The following is a 15,811-nucleotide window of genomic DNA, read 5'->3' as shown; positions in this document are numbered from 1 at the left end:
TGAGTCAAATTAAACTTGTGGGCCACCAGTTTGCAACTTGCAATACCTGAGTTAGATGGTCCTTAAGGTCCCTTCCACCTCTGCCATTTACCTCCTGCTCTATCTGATGTGCTCTGGCCCTAGGGCAGCAGCTTTGGAGTCCCTCCTCTACCCCCTGGAAGGGCCCAGTCTCTTCTGGGCCTGAGCACTCTCAGGGAGCTGGCTCATGCAATACTTGTCAGCAGTTCCGTGAACTGGAATCTGCCTTTTGTTCTGTCTGGTCTTCTGCCTTGTGCAGGATGCCTGGTGAAAAAAGCAGGAGACTGCAAGAACTTTTAGAACTCTCTGGAACTCAAGGTGTTCAGTTTTTTGTGGAGGATATAAGGTATGAGGATTCAACTGTTTGTTGAGCTCCTACTCTGCACCAGGCATTTTGTTGATGCTTTCCTGCAGGGCATCCTCCTAACAACCCTGTATGCTATTAGCTCCATTTTACAGATGAGGAAACTGAGGCACAGAGAAACAAAATAACTTGCCTGAGGATACACAGCTAGAAGTGGTTGAACTGAGACTGGATCCCAAGTGTGTCTGTGTCCAGAGTCACAGAGCACATCCTCAGTCAATGTTTGCTGAATTGCGAAAGAAATCACATTGGGGGCGGTGGGGGGGAGGTCAGAGAACTTTCTAAAGGAAATGGTTTTTGAGTTTGGCCATCCAGGTTGTTTTTTCAGGTGTAGATAGACTGGGCACAGTCCTGCAGGCAAGGGAAGAAAAGTGAGCAACAGTGTGGATACTAGGAGTGGGGAGGTGAAGAGTGTGTTTGAAGGGCACAGTGACCAGAGTCTTGGGTTTGTAAGAACAGGAGGAAGGGGCAGAAAAAGCCAAAAGACAGGCAGGCACCCTCCTTCTCCACCAACCACTACCACCAAGATACAGACACATAGGGGCCATGCAGAGGCAGGCACTGGCACAGAAACACACACACACACACACATACACACACACACAGAGTCTACATACAGAGACACACACGCAGAAACATCTGGAAATGCCCCAGGGGCTTAGAGCCAAGGTGTCATAACACAGGAACACATAACATATACAGACCCAAAGACACACATAGACACACATGGATATATAATGACACACACTCAAACATACACATGGATATACAGAAACAAGAACATTAAGATATACACAAAACAGACCCATGGGGACAAAGACAGCGAGGCAGCCAGGCACATGTGCACGCATGCGCACGTACACACACACACACACACACACACACACACACACAGCCACATGGGAGCACAGACAGCCCATCTCTCTTCCAGTTGCTTGATTGCTGTTGAGAGCCTGGCCACCTCCTCCCAGCATCTCTGGACCTGAGGCCAGAGAAGGCTGGGGGTGGTAGCTCCACCCCCAGGGAGGGGCTGGGGACTTCAGAGGACAGGAAGGGAAGGGAGTGGAGCTGCAGCTGGGAGCACTGGGGGCAGTAATTACCCAGTGCTGGGGCTGCCACGCTGGCTGTGATTTCCCTCCTCCTGAGGACAAAGCCGCTAGGGGATGGCCCCTCTGTCCCCTGCTGTGTGTGACCCCAGAGCCCCCAACACCCACCCCTCCCCCCTCCCCCTGCCCCCACACCGAGGCCTGGTCAAAACTGAGAGTTGGCAACACAGAAAGATCATGACGGAAAAGGACCGAGAGAGACTGGGACAAAAACAAGGAGGAAGAAGACAGGAAAACTACAGAGACCCAGAAAATCGGACAGCTAGAGAGGGAGACAGGAAAAAATGGGCAGGGGCGAGTCAGAAGGGAGACAGAGACAGTGAGGGATGCAGGCCCAAAGAGGCAAGGGGACAAAAAGAGCAGACCAGGGCCACTTGTTGAACATGGCTACAATGTGCCATGCCCAGTGCTCTGCTCTACCTGTGGCATTTAATCCTAACAACCCTAGGAGGTGGGGATGCTAACCCCATTTTGTAGATGAGAAAACCGACGCTCAGAGGGGTGAGGTGATTCGCTCAGGATCACATGAAACTAGAAAGTGGCAGAGCTGGGTCTGGAGGGCTCTCACCACTGCCTGCCCCTGACAGGGACATGGGGCCCAAACAGAGATCCCTGAAGGAATTCTCCAGAGACAGAAGCTGTCAGGGAGATCTGGAGACTTGGAGCCCCTAAGAGATGCAGAATGAAAGAGCCCAGCACCTTCCCTGCCCCCTCCCCTGCGCCCCGGGTGGGGGAGGGGGCCGCAGCTACACCTGGAACGCATTAGGCTGGGAGGCCCCGCCTGGGGAGCAGGGAAGAAGCTGGAGAGGGGGGCAGAGAAGGTGAAGGTGAAGTTGAAGGCAGCGGCGTGGGCGGCGGCGAGGGCCTAGCAGGCCCAGGCAGAAGGGCTTCTATGCCAGCTTCAGCTCCTTGGGGCCAGCGCTGCCAGTCCTGCCTTTCCCGCTTTCTACAGGCGCCTTCCCTCCCTGACTTAACCCCTTCTCTGCACGGGCCACGGGGAGGTGCTGCGGAGCGCTGAAAGCCTCCAGCAACGGGAAAAGCCTTCAGTTCCCTCTCTGGGCCTCAGCCACACACCTGTGCCCCTCACCCTCCTGTCCTTAGTCTGGGGCCCAGATGGACACAACTGACGCCTACTGGGCACTGACCCTTTTTCAAGCTCCTCAGACTCAGTGCATCTTAAAACCCAGCTCTATCCCAGCCCCTAGTGGCTCTTCCTCCTGTTTCCCCACCCCAGGAATGGCACCTCCAGCCACCCAGTTCCCTAAGCCAGAGGCTGGGCTTTCTCCACGACTCCCCCTGCTCCCTTAACTCACACATCCAGCCAGACCCCAAGTCCTACAGACTCAAATTCTTAGGAGGGCAGGAATCCATAGCCTATTTTTCCCACTCCAGCCTCCTAACGGGTCTTCCTCCCATCCTCAGGGCCCTCTACAAGGTATTCTCCACACCACAACCAGGTTATGAAAATACAATCCCCTTCAATTTCTGTAGCCCGGTGAAGGGCTCCCCTTGCCTCGGGGGTAAACTCCAAACTCCTGAGCTTAGGGACAAGTAAGGCCCAGCCTGAAAACACTTCCCCACACCCACCCCCACCCCCACCCTCCAGTCACAAAGGCCTCTTGTCTGTTCCTCGAAAGTGCTCTCCTCTGCCTGGGGCTTTGGCACATGTCATTCTCGTGGGCCTGAACAGCTTTTCTGCTTTTCCTTACCTCTGGACTATTTATCCATGGGATCTCAGCTCAAGTGTCCTCTTTTCCCTGCCTGCCCCCTCCTCATCTGTTCCTTCAGCATCTGTGCTTGGAATTACCTGTCATGTATGTCTTCCCTGCTAGAAAGGAGCTCCAGGAGGACAGGGACTGAGCCTGCCTTTTGTTGCCCACCCAGCAATTCACACAGGGCCAAGCACAAAGTAGGTACTCAGTAAACATTTGTTAAATGAAGAAATGTCCTCCTTCTTCCCCTCTTGCACTCTCCCTTATCTGCTCACCAAGTACTTAAGGATGCCCTACTATATGCCAGACAAATGCGATGAACAGGTCCTTGATGTTACAAATGGGGAAACGAAGGCCTTGAGGTGGGAAGGGAAGCCTGAGGGCACAGTGAACCAAGGGCAGAGTCAGGAGTGCAGAGGTGCCTTCTGCTATTGCCCTCATCCTTGTCTCCAGCCCTCTGTGTTTTGAGGTACCTTTTGGAGGTGTGATGCCTTCCAGGTCGAAGGAACTGGGTACTGGAGCCTGGAGAGGCCGGACTCACTGCTCCAAGGATGTCTGCTCTCTCCAGATGAGGGCACTTAACACTTCTGGGCTGGGCAATGGCAGAGTGCACTTCCTGTCCTCATTCCAGACAGGTCCTAGCCCCACCCAGCCAGCATCTGGCCAGCTCCACATCTGCCTAAGGCATTTAGCTAACTGGTCCCCAGAATACCATGGCTGGCATCTGTCTGGAGCACTGGTAGCTGCCGCTCACCCTTGAAGGAGCAAGTAGCCCCAGCCAGGCTGTCCCCTAGGGGCAGAGGCACGTGAAAGGGCCGAGGAATGGGGGTGCCAACCATCTGCAGCTGGAAACTTCAATTCTTTTAGTCCTGTCTCGAGAAGTCCTTTTTGCAGCTACCCAGTCTTTACACTTTGCTTTGTTTGTTTGGGAGGCCCCAGCTGACTAGAAACCAAATCAGGGTCTTTTCCCAGACACTCCCCTGGAATCTCAAACTGCTGCTCTCCAAAAATCACCAGCAGAGCCCACCACTCCCTCCTGTCAAGAGTCCCCTCTTCTCCTTTCCATGAGCAACCTCCCTCTATGGTCTCTCAGGATGCCCTCAACAGGGAAAACATGGAAGGAGCCACAGGAATTTACTTCACCAATGTTTGATTTGCTTTTCAGTACTCCCTCCGTTCTTTGCAGCAGCCACTACCCTGGGTATATGTGAAATGGGTCTCAGCTTTATGCAAATATACTTTAAAAACTGCTCCTCCCCCCACCCCACCCCCAAATGACATTTCTAAGGCAAAGTTTGGGTGACTCTGCTGACCTCACTATCTGACCTCACTATCTATGTCTTCAAGGATGGGACTGGGGCTTCCCTGGTGGTGCAGTGGTTAAGAATCCACCTGCCAATGCAGGGGACACGGGTTCGAGCCCTGGTCCAGGAAGATCCCACATGCCGCAGAGCAACTGAGCCCGTGAGCCACAACTACTGAGGCTGCACTCTACAGTCCATGAGCCACAACTACTGAGCCGGCGAGCCACAACTCCTGAAGCCCACACGCCCTAGAGCCCGTGCTCTGCAGCAAGAGAAGCCCGCGCACCACAACGAAGAGTAGCCCCTGCTCGCCACCCGGATGCCCCCCCAGGCCTCTCAAATGCAACAGGTTTCAAACGTACATCAGTATCTCCCCCCAAACCTGCTCCTTCTCTTGCAAGTAGGTGGCCCCACCAGCATCCACCAGGTCACCATAGTTGGTTTCAGAAAACAACCCAGACTCATCCTGGACTTTTCCTTCTTCCTCGGCCTCTACATCCAAGACACCACCAAGATCTGTCCATGTTAGCACCAAAATATCTCTCAGATCTTACCTTCCTCACCTGCCATCACTCTAACCCAAGCTACTATCACCTCTTGCTGGGATGACTGTGACCCCTACCTGCCGGTCTCTGACTCCACTCTTGTGCCCCTACCATCCACTCTCCACATACAGCCGTGGGGATTTCTCAAACACCCATATCTGAGCACATCATTCCCCTTCAAAGGTTCCCCTTTGCCCTCAGGATAAAGTCCCTTCACCAGCCTTATCTCTCTACTTCTCCCAATACCAGCCCCTGTCCGAGGATGCCTCATGTCTCAGTGCCTTTGCTCCCACTGAACTTCCTACCTGAACTGCTATGTTCCTCCTAGCTCTGCAAACCTTGCTGGCACCCCTCTAGAGCCCTTCCTTTGGGCCACGCCCTGTGCTGAGTGCTGCTGATGCCAGCGTTTCCTCTGCCTAGAGTCCCAGAACTGTAACTGCCTTCCAGCTTAAATTGCCAAATGGCAGCCATACATAAGAGCTAGGCATAAAGGGTAAACTGAGGCTGCCAGTGTTTGTGCGTATGTGGGTGAGAGGTTGACTCACTCCCTTTAGCTTAGATCCCATGCCTCCCTTCAGGGTTGGGAGTTATGGTGGGAGGCCCACACAAGGCCCTGGGGAGAGGGCCTCAGAGTGGAGGCTGATGTGGTATCCTAATGATGCTGACTCACTGTAGGACCGCAGCTAAACTGCCTCTCAGAGTCTCCACTGTCCCAGCTCAAGGATGGTTCCCACTCTAGGCTATACATCAGAATCACCTGAGGAGCTTTCAAAATAGATTCCTGGGTTGCAACCCTAAGATCCTGGAGCTTCGAGGTAGAGTCTGGGAATCACATTTATTTTTTCAAAGTCAACAAGGGGGATTCTGATGTTCATCCAGTATAGGAAACCCAGGGCCAGACGGTGACTAGGGGCCTTTCCAGCTCCAATTCTTACTCTAAGAGTGTCAGATGATGGCCCAGGCTCCAAATCAGAAGGAGCCAGCCCCTCTTGCTGCCCCCCTCAACAGGCTGAGTCCTTCCACTACCCACGAAAAGGCTTTAACACCAGGTGCAACTCCTTTGACTGAGCTAGGGTCAAGTCCCAAGCTATCCCCCAATCAGCATCTGGAAAGATATTCCCAAAGCTGAGGAAGAGAGCAGGGCTTCCCCCAAATCTCTATGAGCAAACCTACACTTGGGAACTCCTTTCTGACTCTCTCAAAGCCCTCTCTGGTATCTCAGAGTTTAGTTATCTCAGTAACCCAATAAGGCCTTAGGTTTTATCAAACCGGGAAATGGGCATAAAAACAATCAACCAACCCCCTACTAGGAATCAGGGTAACTAAAAGAGAAAGCACTTTGAAGCAATTCAAAGCTTTTACATGGATAAGATATATTATTTTAAAAACCATCCCCCCCACCAGGATGGGCCACTGCCCCTAAGGATGGTGATTCTATAAAGGCCTCAGCAGTCTGAGGGAGGAAGCGGGGAGGCACACGGAAATCTTAACATGTGGACTAAAATGTTTCAATCCTTTAATTGACACTCTCTCTCTCTCTCTCTCTCTCTCTCTCTCTCTCTCTCTCACACACACACACACACACACCCTGCAACTACCAACCCTGTCCTCTTTGGGCCAATTATAGGCAAGTCCTGTGGAGAGAGAAGCAAGTCACTTGTGCCTACCCCTGGGCTGGCTGGGCAGTGGGGGTGGCGGGCTCTCACGCCCCATGCTGCTGTGAATCACATGGCCCAGCGCTTGTCTTGCCAGGGCCTGAGTAATTCCTCCGCCTCTTCTTCAGAAGGTTTTTCTCTTATTTTTTTTTAAATTTTATTTCATTCTGCAGGCTTTGCAACCAGTATCTCATAGACTTCTCATGGCATTCTCTAGATGAGGAAATTGAGGCTCAGAGAAGGGAAGTCACTCACCCAGGGTTCCACAGTGAGTCAGTTAGGAATGGTTAGATGGGAGGCCAGGTCCTTCCCTGACACCCTTCTTATTCCCACTCCTCAACTTGAAGTGAAAGAAAGAAAAAGACACCTACCAATTCGAGAGGCAGGGACTTCATTGGGAAAAAGGATCGTAGGAACTTTGTGCTGCTTTTTGGGGGGAGGAGGGGAGTGGTTCAGGATGGGTATTTTGATTGTAATTTGGAAGGACTGATGGAATAGAAAGAATCACTGCTGTGTATTGATCAGAGGCCAGAGACCAGGGGCCTAGATGCTGCCCAGCTACTGACTCCCATACCAAGAGTATCTGGAGGGCAGGAGCTCAGTTGTCCTTCTCTTAGACAATGGTTACTGAGGGCCTACTATGTGATCCCTTCTTATCTGTTCAGGCATTTGTTCAAGGATTTATTGAGCTAGGCACTATGCTAGTTGCTGGGGATACAACGGTGAACAAAACAGATATAATCCCCTTGCCCTCACGGAGCTCATATTCTAGTTGAGGAAGACAGGCAATAAATAAGTAGACACATAGAATAAGATAACTGCATATGTACTAAGCACAAGGATGGAAGTGCAGTGGCAATTTCGATGGAGACCCACAAGGGCCCCTACCTAAAGTGATCAGGGAAGGTCTCTCAGAGGAGGTGACATCTGAGCTGAGACCTGAAAGATAAGAAACAAGCCAGGTAGAGAGCAGGGGGAAGAGCTGCCAGGCAGAGGGGAAAGCAGATGCAAAAGCCCTGAGGTGGGAGTGCTTGTGGCATGTTTTGGGATCTGAAAGAAGGTGCTGCAGTAAAGTGGGTGAGTAACCTGCTCCACACAGTGTCTGTCAAGGGGAGTTTGGAAAGTCAGCAAGAGCAACATGCAGGGCAGGGCGTTAAAGGCCTGTTGTCAGCTGGTTATCTCCAGCCCACACTGAGGGAGCCCCTGAGAACTCCCAGAGGTTCCACAACTAGCCCAAGGTCACAAGAGCAGCAAGGGGCACATGTTGCCCATACTTTTATGCTTTACTAATGCTACCTGGTACTGGGCCACAGTCCCCCCAAACCTGAGAAGCCTGGGATGTGGACCCTGGGAGGTCCCAGAGGCTCAACAGCTACTTCAAGTGTTGCCCAGGGGAAGGTACTGCTCTTCCTCCATGGCTCCCGGGCTCAGGTCCACATGGGATGTCCCCAGATGGGGGAGGCCCTGCTGGACTCCTCAGACACTCAGTTCTGTGCAGTGCAAAGGTCTCTCCGGGCAGTGGCCTGTGGCCCCAGCCTGACCTAGAGCTGCTCCACCTCTGCAAATCCAAGTTCAAGCATCCTGACTTCGCCTCACAAACAACCTTATTAAAGCCCTGCACCTCTGCAGCTCTGCTACAACTGGCTTTTGCCTCCCCCCATCACCACCTTTCTGCTGTCTCCCTACCTACCAGCCCCTCCAGCCCTTCCCTCCAACTTGACCCCCAAGGCCCACCTCTTCCACCTTTGTCTCTCATCAGCACCTTCTACTCCCTCCTTCCCTTGTCCTCCTGCCACATACACCTGGCAAAACCCCAACCTTGGATCAATCCACCATCCCTCTTTTTTTTTTTCCACTCATACTCCAGAGCTGCCGAACAGTACAGGAGAAAATCACATAAGCAGAAGGCTTGGCTTTACTTTCATGGTCTCCAACCTCAGTTTGGGAAGCAGAAAGACCATAGACTTTGGACTCAAACAGATCTGGTTTGGAATCCTGTCTCTATACTAGCTGTGTAACCTTGGGCAAGTTACTTAATTTCTTTGAGCCTCAGTTTCCTCCCGTACAAAATGGGTCTAATGATACTTACTTCACAGGAGGCTCCTGAAGATGAAATGAAAACCCATGTAAAGCACCCAGTGCCTGGCACAATGTAGGCGCTTGGCAAATGGGAGACTCGTTCTTTTCTCCCATTCCCCCAAACAAACCCCCTTTTTACTGCCTTGCAATCCAGCCCCTTTTTCTTAGAGTGCTCCCTCTCCCATTAGCCTCAGCAGATAGAAGAGAAGAGGGTCGGAAGGATTGAGGGGGCACAGGGGACAGAGAGGAGGCGGGAGGGGGGGGGGCCGGGGTTGAAAGAATTAGACGAAGGCCGAGGAGCGAGGGAAGGGGTTGCGGGTTGAGAAGAGACGAAGGGCTGGGGTGAGCGGGCCGGCCCAGAGGTGGGGCTTAAAGGGCCCGAGAACAAGAACCCGCTCCCAGGCCCATGGCTCGGGCTCCCATGCTTTCTCGATCACTCACCAGGCCGGGGTTGCGAGCCCTCCAGGTGGTAGGAGAAGCGCAGGGCCCGGTGGTGCTGTGGACTGGGGCCGCAGGGCAAGACCCGGGGGCCTGGAGCGACGCCCAGACTGGCGTCCGAGGGTCCGGCAAACTGGGGATCCAAGAGGCTTCCGAGAGCCGAGCCTGATCCCCTGGGCACCGGCAGTGCAGGCTCCGAGGCTCCAGGGTCCGAGTCGGCATAGGCCGGTGGCGCGGCGCTGGGGGAGTTCGCGGTTGGGTGTTCGGGCTCGGAAGGCCCAGCGCCCCCCGGGGCTCGGTGGCCGTGCATGGTCCGGGCCTGGGCGCGGGGCCCGGGCTCCCCGCTTGGCTCCAGCTCCTGGGGCGTAGGCGCGGGCGGAGGAGGCCCGGCGCCCGGCGGAGCAGCGGCCTCAGGCTCGGGGGGCGGGGCTGCGGGCTCAGCCCCACTGCGGAGACTCGAGCCCCCGGCCCGGGCCCGGGCCAGCAGCCGTGGCAGCGGTGGCAGTACCAGCAGCAGCCGCGGCCACCGCCGCTGCGGTGCCAGGCATCGCCGGCCCGGGCCCCGCGCTGGGAGTGGGCTCGGCGGGGCTGGGGGCCCGCTGGGGAGCGCTGTCTATGCGGCAGCGGCTGGGTGAGGGTCGGGGGGTAGCGCTCGGCGCGGGCTCTCTCGTGAGAGGCGAGCCACTTCCGTAGCCCCGGGGCGAGCGGCCGGTCTGTTCCGAGTGCGTGTTCTCTTCTTTCTCCCCAGATGGGAATCGATCTGGGCTCTCCTGGCTGGTCGGAAAAGGTTCTTCCTCCCGCCGCAGCGGAGGCTGGGGGGCGGAGGGGAGGAGAGGAGAGGGAAGGGGAGGGAGGGAGGGAGGAGAGGATGGCGGTGGCGGGGGGCGCGTGTGTGCGCCGCGCGCTCGGGCTGGGGGTTTCCCCCTCAGCCAATGCCTCCCGACGATGCTCCAGCGGCGGGGGCAGGGGCACAGCCTGGGCCCGGCTCTGCCGTCCTCCCCAGCCTTGGCCTGGGTCTCCGCGGCGGCGGGCGGGAAGGAGCCCGGGGAAGGGGGGTGGGGAGGCGGGAGCAGTCGCTGAGGCAGCCGCAGCCACAGCGGCGCTGGGACCCAGTTGCCCGGGCCCCGCCCCCTCGCCCGGGATTTGCGCCTGGCCACGCCTCCTCACTTCGGCCGGCCTCAATTCTCACTGCGACCGCCTTCAAGGCACTCCTTCTTCTTAAAAATTCCCCCTCAGCCTGTCCTCCCCATCTCCCCCTGGTCCCGCTCAGTCAAGTCTACGGGCTCAAACCCCCAAATCTGCCTCTCTGTCACATCTCAGCTCTGCCTCCCTCTGCTCATCGTTCAATCTCTTTTCCAGCAACCTTTCCACATGTTCCAGAGTTTCCCTAGGGCTTGGCTCGTAGGGGACTTGCCTTTGATACTCTTCACGCAGCTCAGACCAGACCTCATGGTTCTTTACTTCGCCACTCTTTGGCCAATAGCCTCAGTTTCCAGGATTGTCGCATCTGCCTGGCAGCATTCCAACCTTGAATCAGTCCAACTGTCCGCCTTTTCCATGCCTGTGCCCAGGCAACTAAACACTGCTGGAGAAAACTATTCAACCTCACAGATTTGTGCCACTATAAACTCATGGTCCCCAGCTTCTACCAGGCCCTCGGTGCTGACCCACAACCCTACTATGCATTCCCGGACAGCCTTCTCTCTCATGCTCTGCAACAGCCATTTCTAACCTCCCTTCTCCTCAAACCCCTAACTTCTCCATCTGTCCCCTGACCCTCAGCAGATGACCCCACCTACTTCACAGAGTAAACAGAAGTCACCAAAAAGGAAGTTCTTTCCTTCTTGCCACCAAACCTACAGAATCTGTCCCTTGTTCCTTCCCAACAGCATTTAAACATACTCAGGTCTCTTCCATCTAAAAATTACCAAAAAATCTCCCTCTCCAACCACCTCCCTCTCTTCCCTCTATAAACGTCTCAAGAGTCGCCTACACTTAACTGTCTTAATTTTCCCACTTCCCACTTATCTTTCAACCCACTCCAATCTGCCTCTACTATTTGCCTGATACTGCTCTCTTATCAAGGTCTGCCATGGCCCATGTCACTAAATCCAATAGAATCTATTCAGAGGTTATCTTACCTGACTTCTTGGTAGCATTTGGCACTAGTGACCACTCCCTCCTCCTTAAACCACTTCCATGACACCACACTCTCAGTTTTCTCCTGCTTCCTTGGTAACTCCTTTTTACTTTCCAGACTCCTCCTTGTCCAACTCTTAAATGCTGGTGCGCTTTAGGTTTTGGCCTGAGCTCTCTTCTCTCTGCTCTTTCCTATGATTATTACATTCATTCTCATGGTTTCAACTATCATTTCTTTTCTGATGACTCCCAAATTGATACAAGTCCAGGTACTTCTCCTGACCTATGCGTTCAGCGGGTTAATAGACAGATAACTCTACCTGAATACCCTGGAGACACCTAAAGCCTCAGCTTCTCTCCAACTCAAGGTATCCTCCTCCCAGCCTTTTTGTCCTTCTTTGTGCCTTACCTTAGCGAATGACCCTAGTCAAGGCAGAAACCTGAGCTATACCCCTCTTCTTTCTCCTCCACTCCCATGCAATCACCAAGTCCTGTCATTTTTATCTCCTGAATATCTCCCAAATTTACGTAGTCTCTTTTATTTCTGCTGCTACTACCCTAATCTAGGCCAGCACCATTTCTAACCTGAATACTGTCACAACCTCCCTGTTTTAGTCTTATTCCCTGGAATCTAGTCTCTTCACTGTAGGCAGTATGATCTTTTGAAAAGGTAAACCAAAATCATATCACTCTCACGTTTAGAATCCTTCAATGAGTCCCCCACTTGCTCTAAAGGAAAACTACCTTCCTCAACAGGCAAAGTCAAGCTGGGCTCTTCATGATTTGACCACCACCAGCCTTTCCAGACTCCATGCTTGAGTCAAAGCTGAAATTATTAGACTGTTCCTTATGTCTAGCTTTGGAGTCTTTGCATATGCTGTTGCATCTGCAAGAAATTCTGTCCACATCTCCCCAGTTCCATTTCATTTGTTCTTCAGATCTCTGCTCATTTGATGAATGCCTTTTGAGCACACACTTTGGGCCAGGCACCACATGAGGCACTACTTATGCAGTGGTGAATAAGACAGACATGAAAAAGATCATGGAAAACAAACTCGGCCCTCAGAATTTCAGTCTGGCGCTGGAGAGGACTTGAGGTAAACAAATACATAATTAAAACATATAAACACACAAAATTACAAATTGTGATAAGGCTATAAAGAGTTGGAACAGGGTGATAGGAAAGAGAATAACAGGTGGGGGCAATTTAGCCTGAGATTCAGGCAAGGCTGATACTTAAGGTGAGTAAAGGAATGGGAGTTAGCCCATGAAGAGTGGAGGCAAAAGTGTCCCAGGCAGAGGCCACAGCAAGTAAGAAGGCCCTGGGAAGAAAGGGAAAGGGTATACTTAGGAACTGCAGGAAGGCCAGTGTGGCTGGAGCATAGTGAGCTGAGGGCAAGAGGTATGGGATGTGAGGTTGAGGAGGTAGGCAGGCAGAAGCCAACTTATGTTGGGCTTTATAGGCCATGGTGAGGAGAATAGACCTTATACTATGAGCAATAAAAAGGTACTGAAGCAGTGCTTTTAAATGTGGGTCAAACTGCAGAAGGTACTGAAATCAACTTGAGAAAATAGAAAATATCAGAACGTATCATAGGATTATGTAGGAAGGGTAAGCATGTCTCAGTTTGCATCATATATGATCATGATGAAATAGTATCTCTTTTGTAGATACTTCCTATCCCCCAAATGCTGAAATACACTACATTGAAAGGTTTTAAGCTTGGAATTGACATGGTATAGTTAATGTTTAAAGAGATTACTTTGGCTGTTGTGGATTGGATTGGAGGTGGACAAGATTAGGAGTCTACTGCAATCAGAGATGACGGTGAGTGGACTAAGGTGGCAGAGGTGGAGATGAAGAGAGGTAGATTTGAAAGATATTTAGAATTGAAAGGGCTTGGTGTGGTGGCTTGCGGGTGGGAGGGAGAGGGAGGAATCAAGGATACCTCCCAGGGACCTGGTGATGTGAGGCCAGGTCATTCATCGAGATGAGGAAGACAGAAAGAGGAACAGGTTTTCAGGGGAAGATCAAGAGTTCAGTTTTACATGCCCTTGAAATAGCCAAAGGAAGAAGTCAAGCAGATAGTGGTATATATTGTACATCCCAGAGAGGTCTGGTTTCAGATATAAATGAGAGTTGGCAGTATAGAGATAGCATTAAAAAACCACGAGAGAAGAAGTCAGAGACAGAACAAAGAGAAAGGAAGAGGATCCATGACTGAGCTCTGAGATTCTCATTTCAAGTTTAGAGGTTGAATGAAGGAGTAGGAGGTGGCAGAGAGACTGAAAAGAGGTAAAGAGATAGGGACATAACTAGCGATGTGTCAGGGATGTTTTAAGAGTGCTGAGAAGTCAACTAAAATGAGGATTGAAAAGGGTCCATTGGATACGGCAATATGGGTGTTGGTAGTGACCTTGATATAAGTAGTTTTGGAGGAGTGGTGGGGTGAAAACCAGAATGGATGAAGAGTGGATGGATACACCATTGGTAGGAGTGTAAACTGATACAACCACTCTAGAAAATGTTGGCCATTTTCTAGTAAAGCTGAACTATGCACATACTCTAGGTCCAGCAATTTTAGGTGTCTATCCCAGAGCGGTAGTTCCCACAATGTGGTCTGGGGATCCTGAGGGCAGGGATGGGGGGTGGGGGAGCCAAAACCATAATACTAGAAAGATGTTATTTGCTTCTTTTACTCTCATTCTCTCAAGTACGTAGAGTGGAGTTTTCCAGAGGCTACATGACATGTAATATCACAGATTGAATGCAGAAGCAGATATGAGAATCCAGCTGTCTTCTATTAAGCCATACAGTAAAGAGATTTGCAAAAATGTAAAACAATGCCACTCTTCTCACTATATTCTTTTTGTTTTGGAAAATATAGTTATTTTTCATAAAAATGTTACTTTTGTTAAATGTAATTGGCTTATTATTTTAAAATTAATATATTTAAGCTTTCTCAGTTTTAATTTCTAATACAGCAAGTATCAATTGGTATAACCCACATACACCAAAGCTTTTTAGGGTCTGCAGTGATTTTTAAGAATGTAAAGCAAGTCCTGAGACCAGAAAGTTTGAGAATTGCTCCCCTAGAGAAATCCTCACATGTGTATACTGGGAGACACTACAAGAGTGTTCACCAAAGCCTGTTTGTTTTTTTTTTATTTTTATTTTTTATTTTTAATTTTTTTGGCGGTGCGCGGGCCTCTCACTGTTGTGGGCTCTCCCGTTGCGGAGCACAGGCTCTGGACGCGCAGGCCCAGCGGCCATGGCTCATGGGCCCAGCCACTCCGCGGCATGTGGGATCTTCCCAGACTGGGGCATGAACCCGTGTCCCCTGCATCAGCAGGCGAACTCTCAATCACTGCACCACCAGGGAAGCCCACCAAAGCCTGTTTGAAACAGCAAGAAACAGAAACAAGAAAATAAGATGAATAAATTGAGACATATTTATACAATGGAATACTATAATTAAATAAATGAATGAACTCCAGCTACATGTATCAACATGGATAAAACTCAGGAAACCTAATACTGATTCAAAAAAGCATGAAAGAATATGTTTATATAAAGTTGAACAACAGTCAAAATTATACAATATATGGATGCAGTAATATGTTGTAAAACCATACAAAAAAGCAAGGCATGAAAAATGACACTGGTTACCTCAGGGAGGGGAAGGAGATGTGACTGGGGAGGGCTACATGGCGGGTTTTGTCATTCAGAAATGATTTGTTTTTGAAGCTGGGTGATGGGTACAGGTACATAGGTATTTGTTTTATAATTTATTCGAACTGTACAGATATGTATATTATAAAATTTATAATGTATTATCATGAAAAATAAATAAAATTTAAAAAGCAGGAATAATTGGATAGAGTGCTGGTGGGAGGGTAGATTGTTACAGGACCCTCCCTGAGGTCAGAGGGAATAAAACACTGCCCCCGATCCTGCTGAAGTGGAGCTAGGTGTGTAGGCGATTTCCTTGTGAAACATGGCTGTGAATGGGAACAGAGCCCAGAGAGCTAAGGTGATGGTAGGAGGAGGGGCAAAGAATGATTTTTCTAAGATGGGAGATACTAGACTATGCTTGTTTGCTGCTGGGAAAGACCCAGAGACCATAGAGAGGGACTGGATGGCAACACAGAAGAGAAAGGGAATAATGGAAGGGAAAGGAGGAGCTGGGATCTGAGGCACTGGGCCTCAGAGAGGAGAGGTCCTCAGGCCCTTCATTGTAACAGGAAGGAATGAAACAAAAGATGAATACAGATACTGGGAGGTTTAGAGATTCAGGTGGGAAGATGAAGGTCCTGGAACAATTCTCCCATGTCTGATGGCTTTTATTTTGTCACTGAAGCATGAGATAAGATCATTTTTCTGTAGAGAGAATAGAAATATTAGTCAGTCTTTCTTAATAGCATGGTTGATAGAAATTTTTTACTATTGA

At 51.0% G+C, this 15,811-nt stretch overlaps 1 protein-coding gene across 4 annotated transcripts in view; it reads right to left on the bottom strand.

The window, feature by feature from the left end:
- Nucleotides 1-15,811, bottom strand: part of FGD1 (FYVE, RhoGEF and PH domain containing 1) — a 67,840-nt gene that overhangs the window by 26,048 nt on the left and 25,981 nt on the right. For 2 of the 4 annotated variants that reach the window (XM_073799450.1, XM_073799451.1), the window contains 2 exons: nucleotides 9,225-15,741; nucleotides 7,593-7,643 (listed from right to left, as the gene is read on the bottom strand). In XM_073799450.1, the coding sequence (XP_073655551.1) occupies nucleotides 7,593-7,643; nucleotides 9,225-9,531 (358 nt within the window). In that variant the 5' untranslated portion in view covers nucleotides 9,532-15,741. The remainder of the gene's footprint in view (nucleotides 1-7,592; nucleotides 7,644-9,224; nucleotides 15,742-15,811) is intronic. The other 2 variants (XM_073799449.1, XM_033848996.2) reach the window with 2 other exon arrangements.

Source organism: Tursiops truncatus, chromosome X (assembly GCF_011762595.2).
Source record: "Tursiops truncatus isolate mTurTru1 chromosome X, mTurTru1.mat.Y, whole genome shotgun sequence".
In the NCBI taxonomy this organism is placed as follows: Eukaryota; Metazoa; Chordata; class Mammalia; order Artiodactyla; family Delphinidae; genus Tursiops; species Tursiops truncatus.
This window is presented reverse-complemented; position numbering and strand designations above follow the sequence as displayed.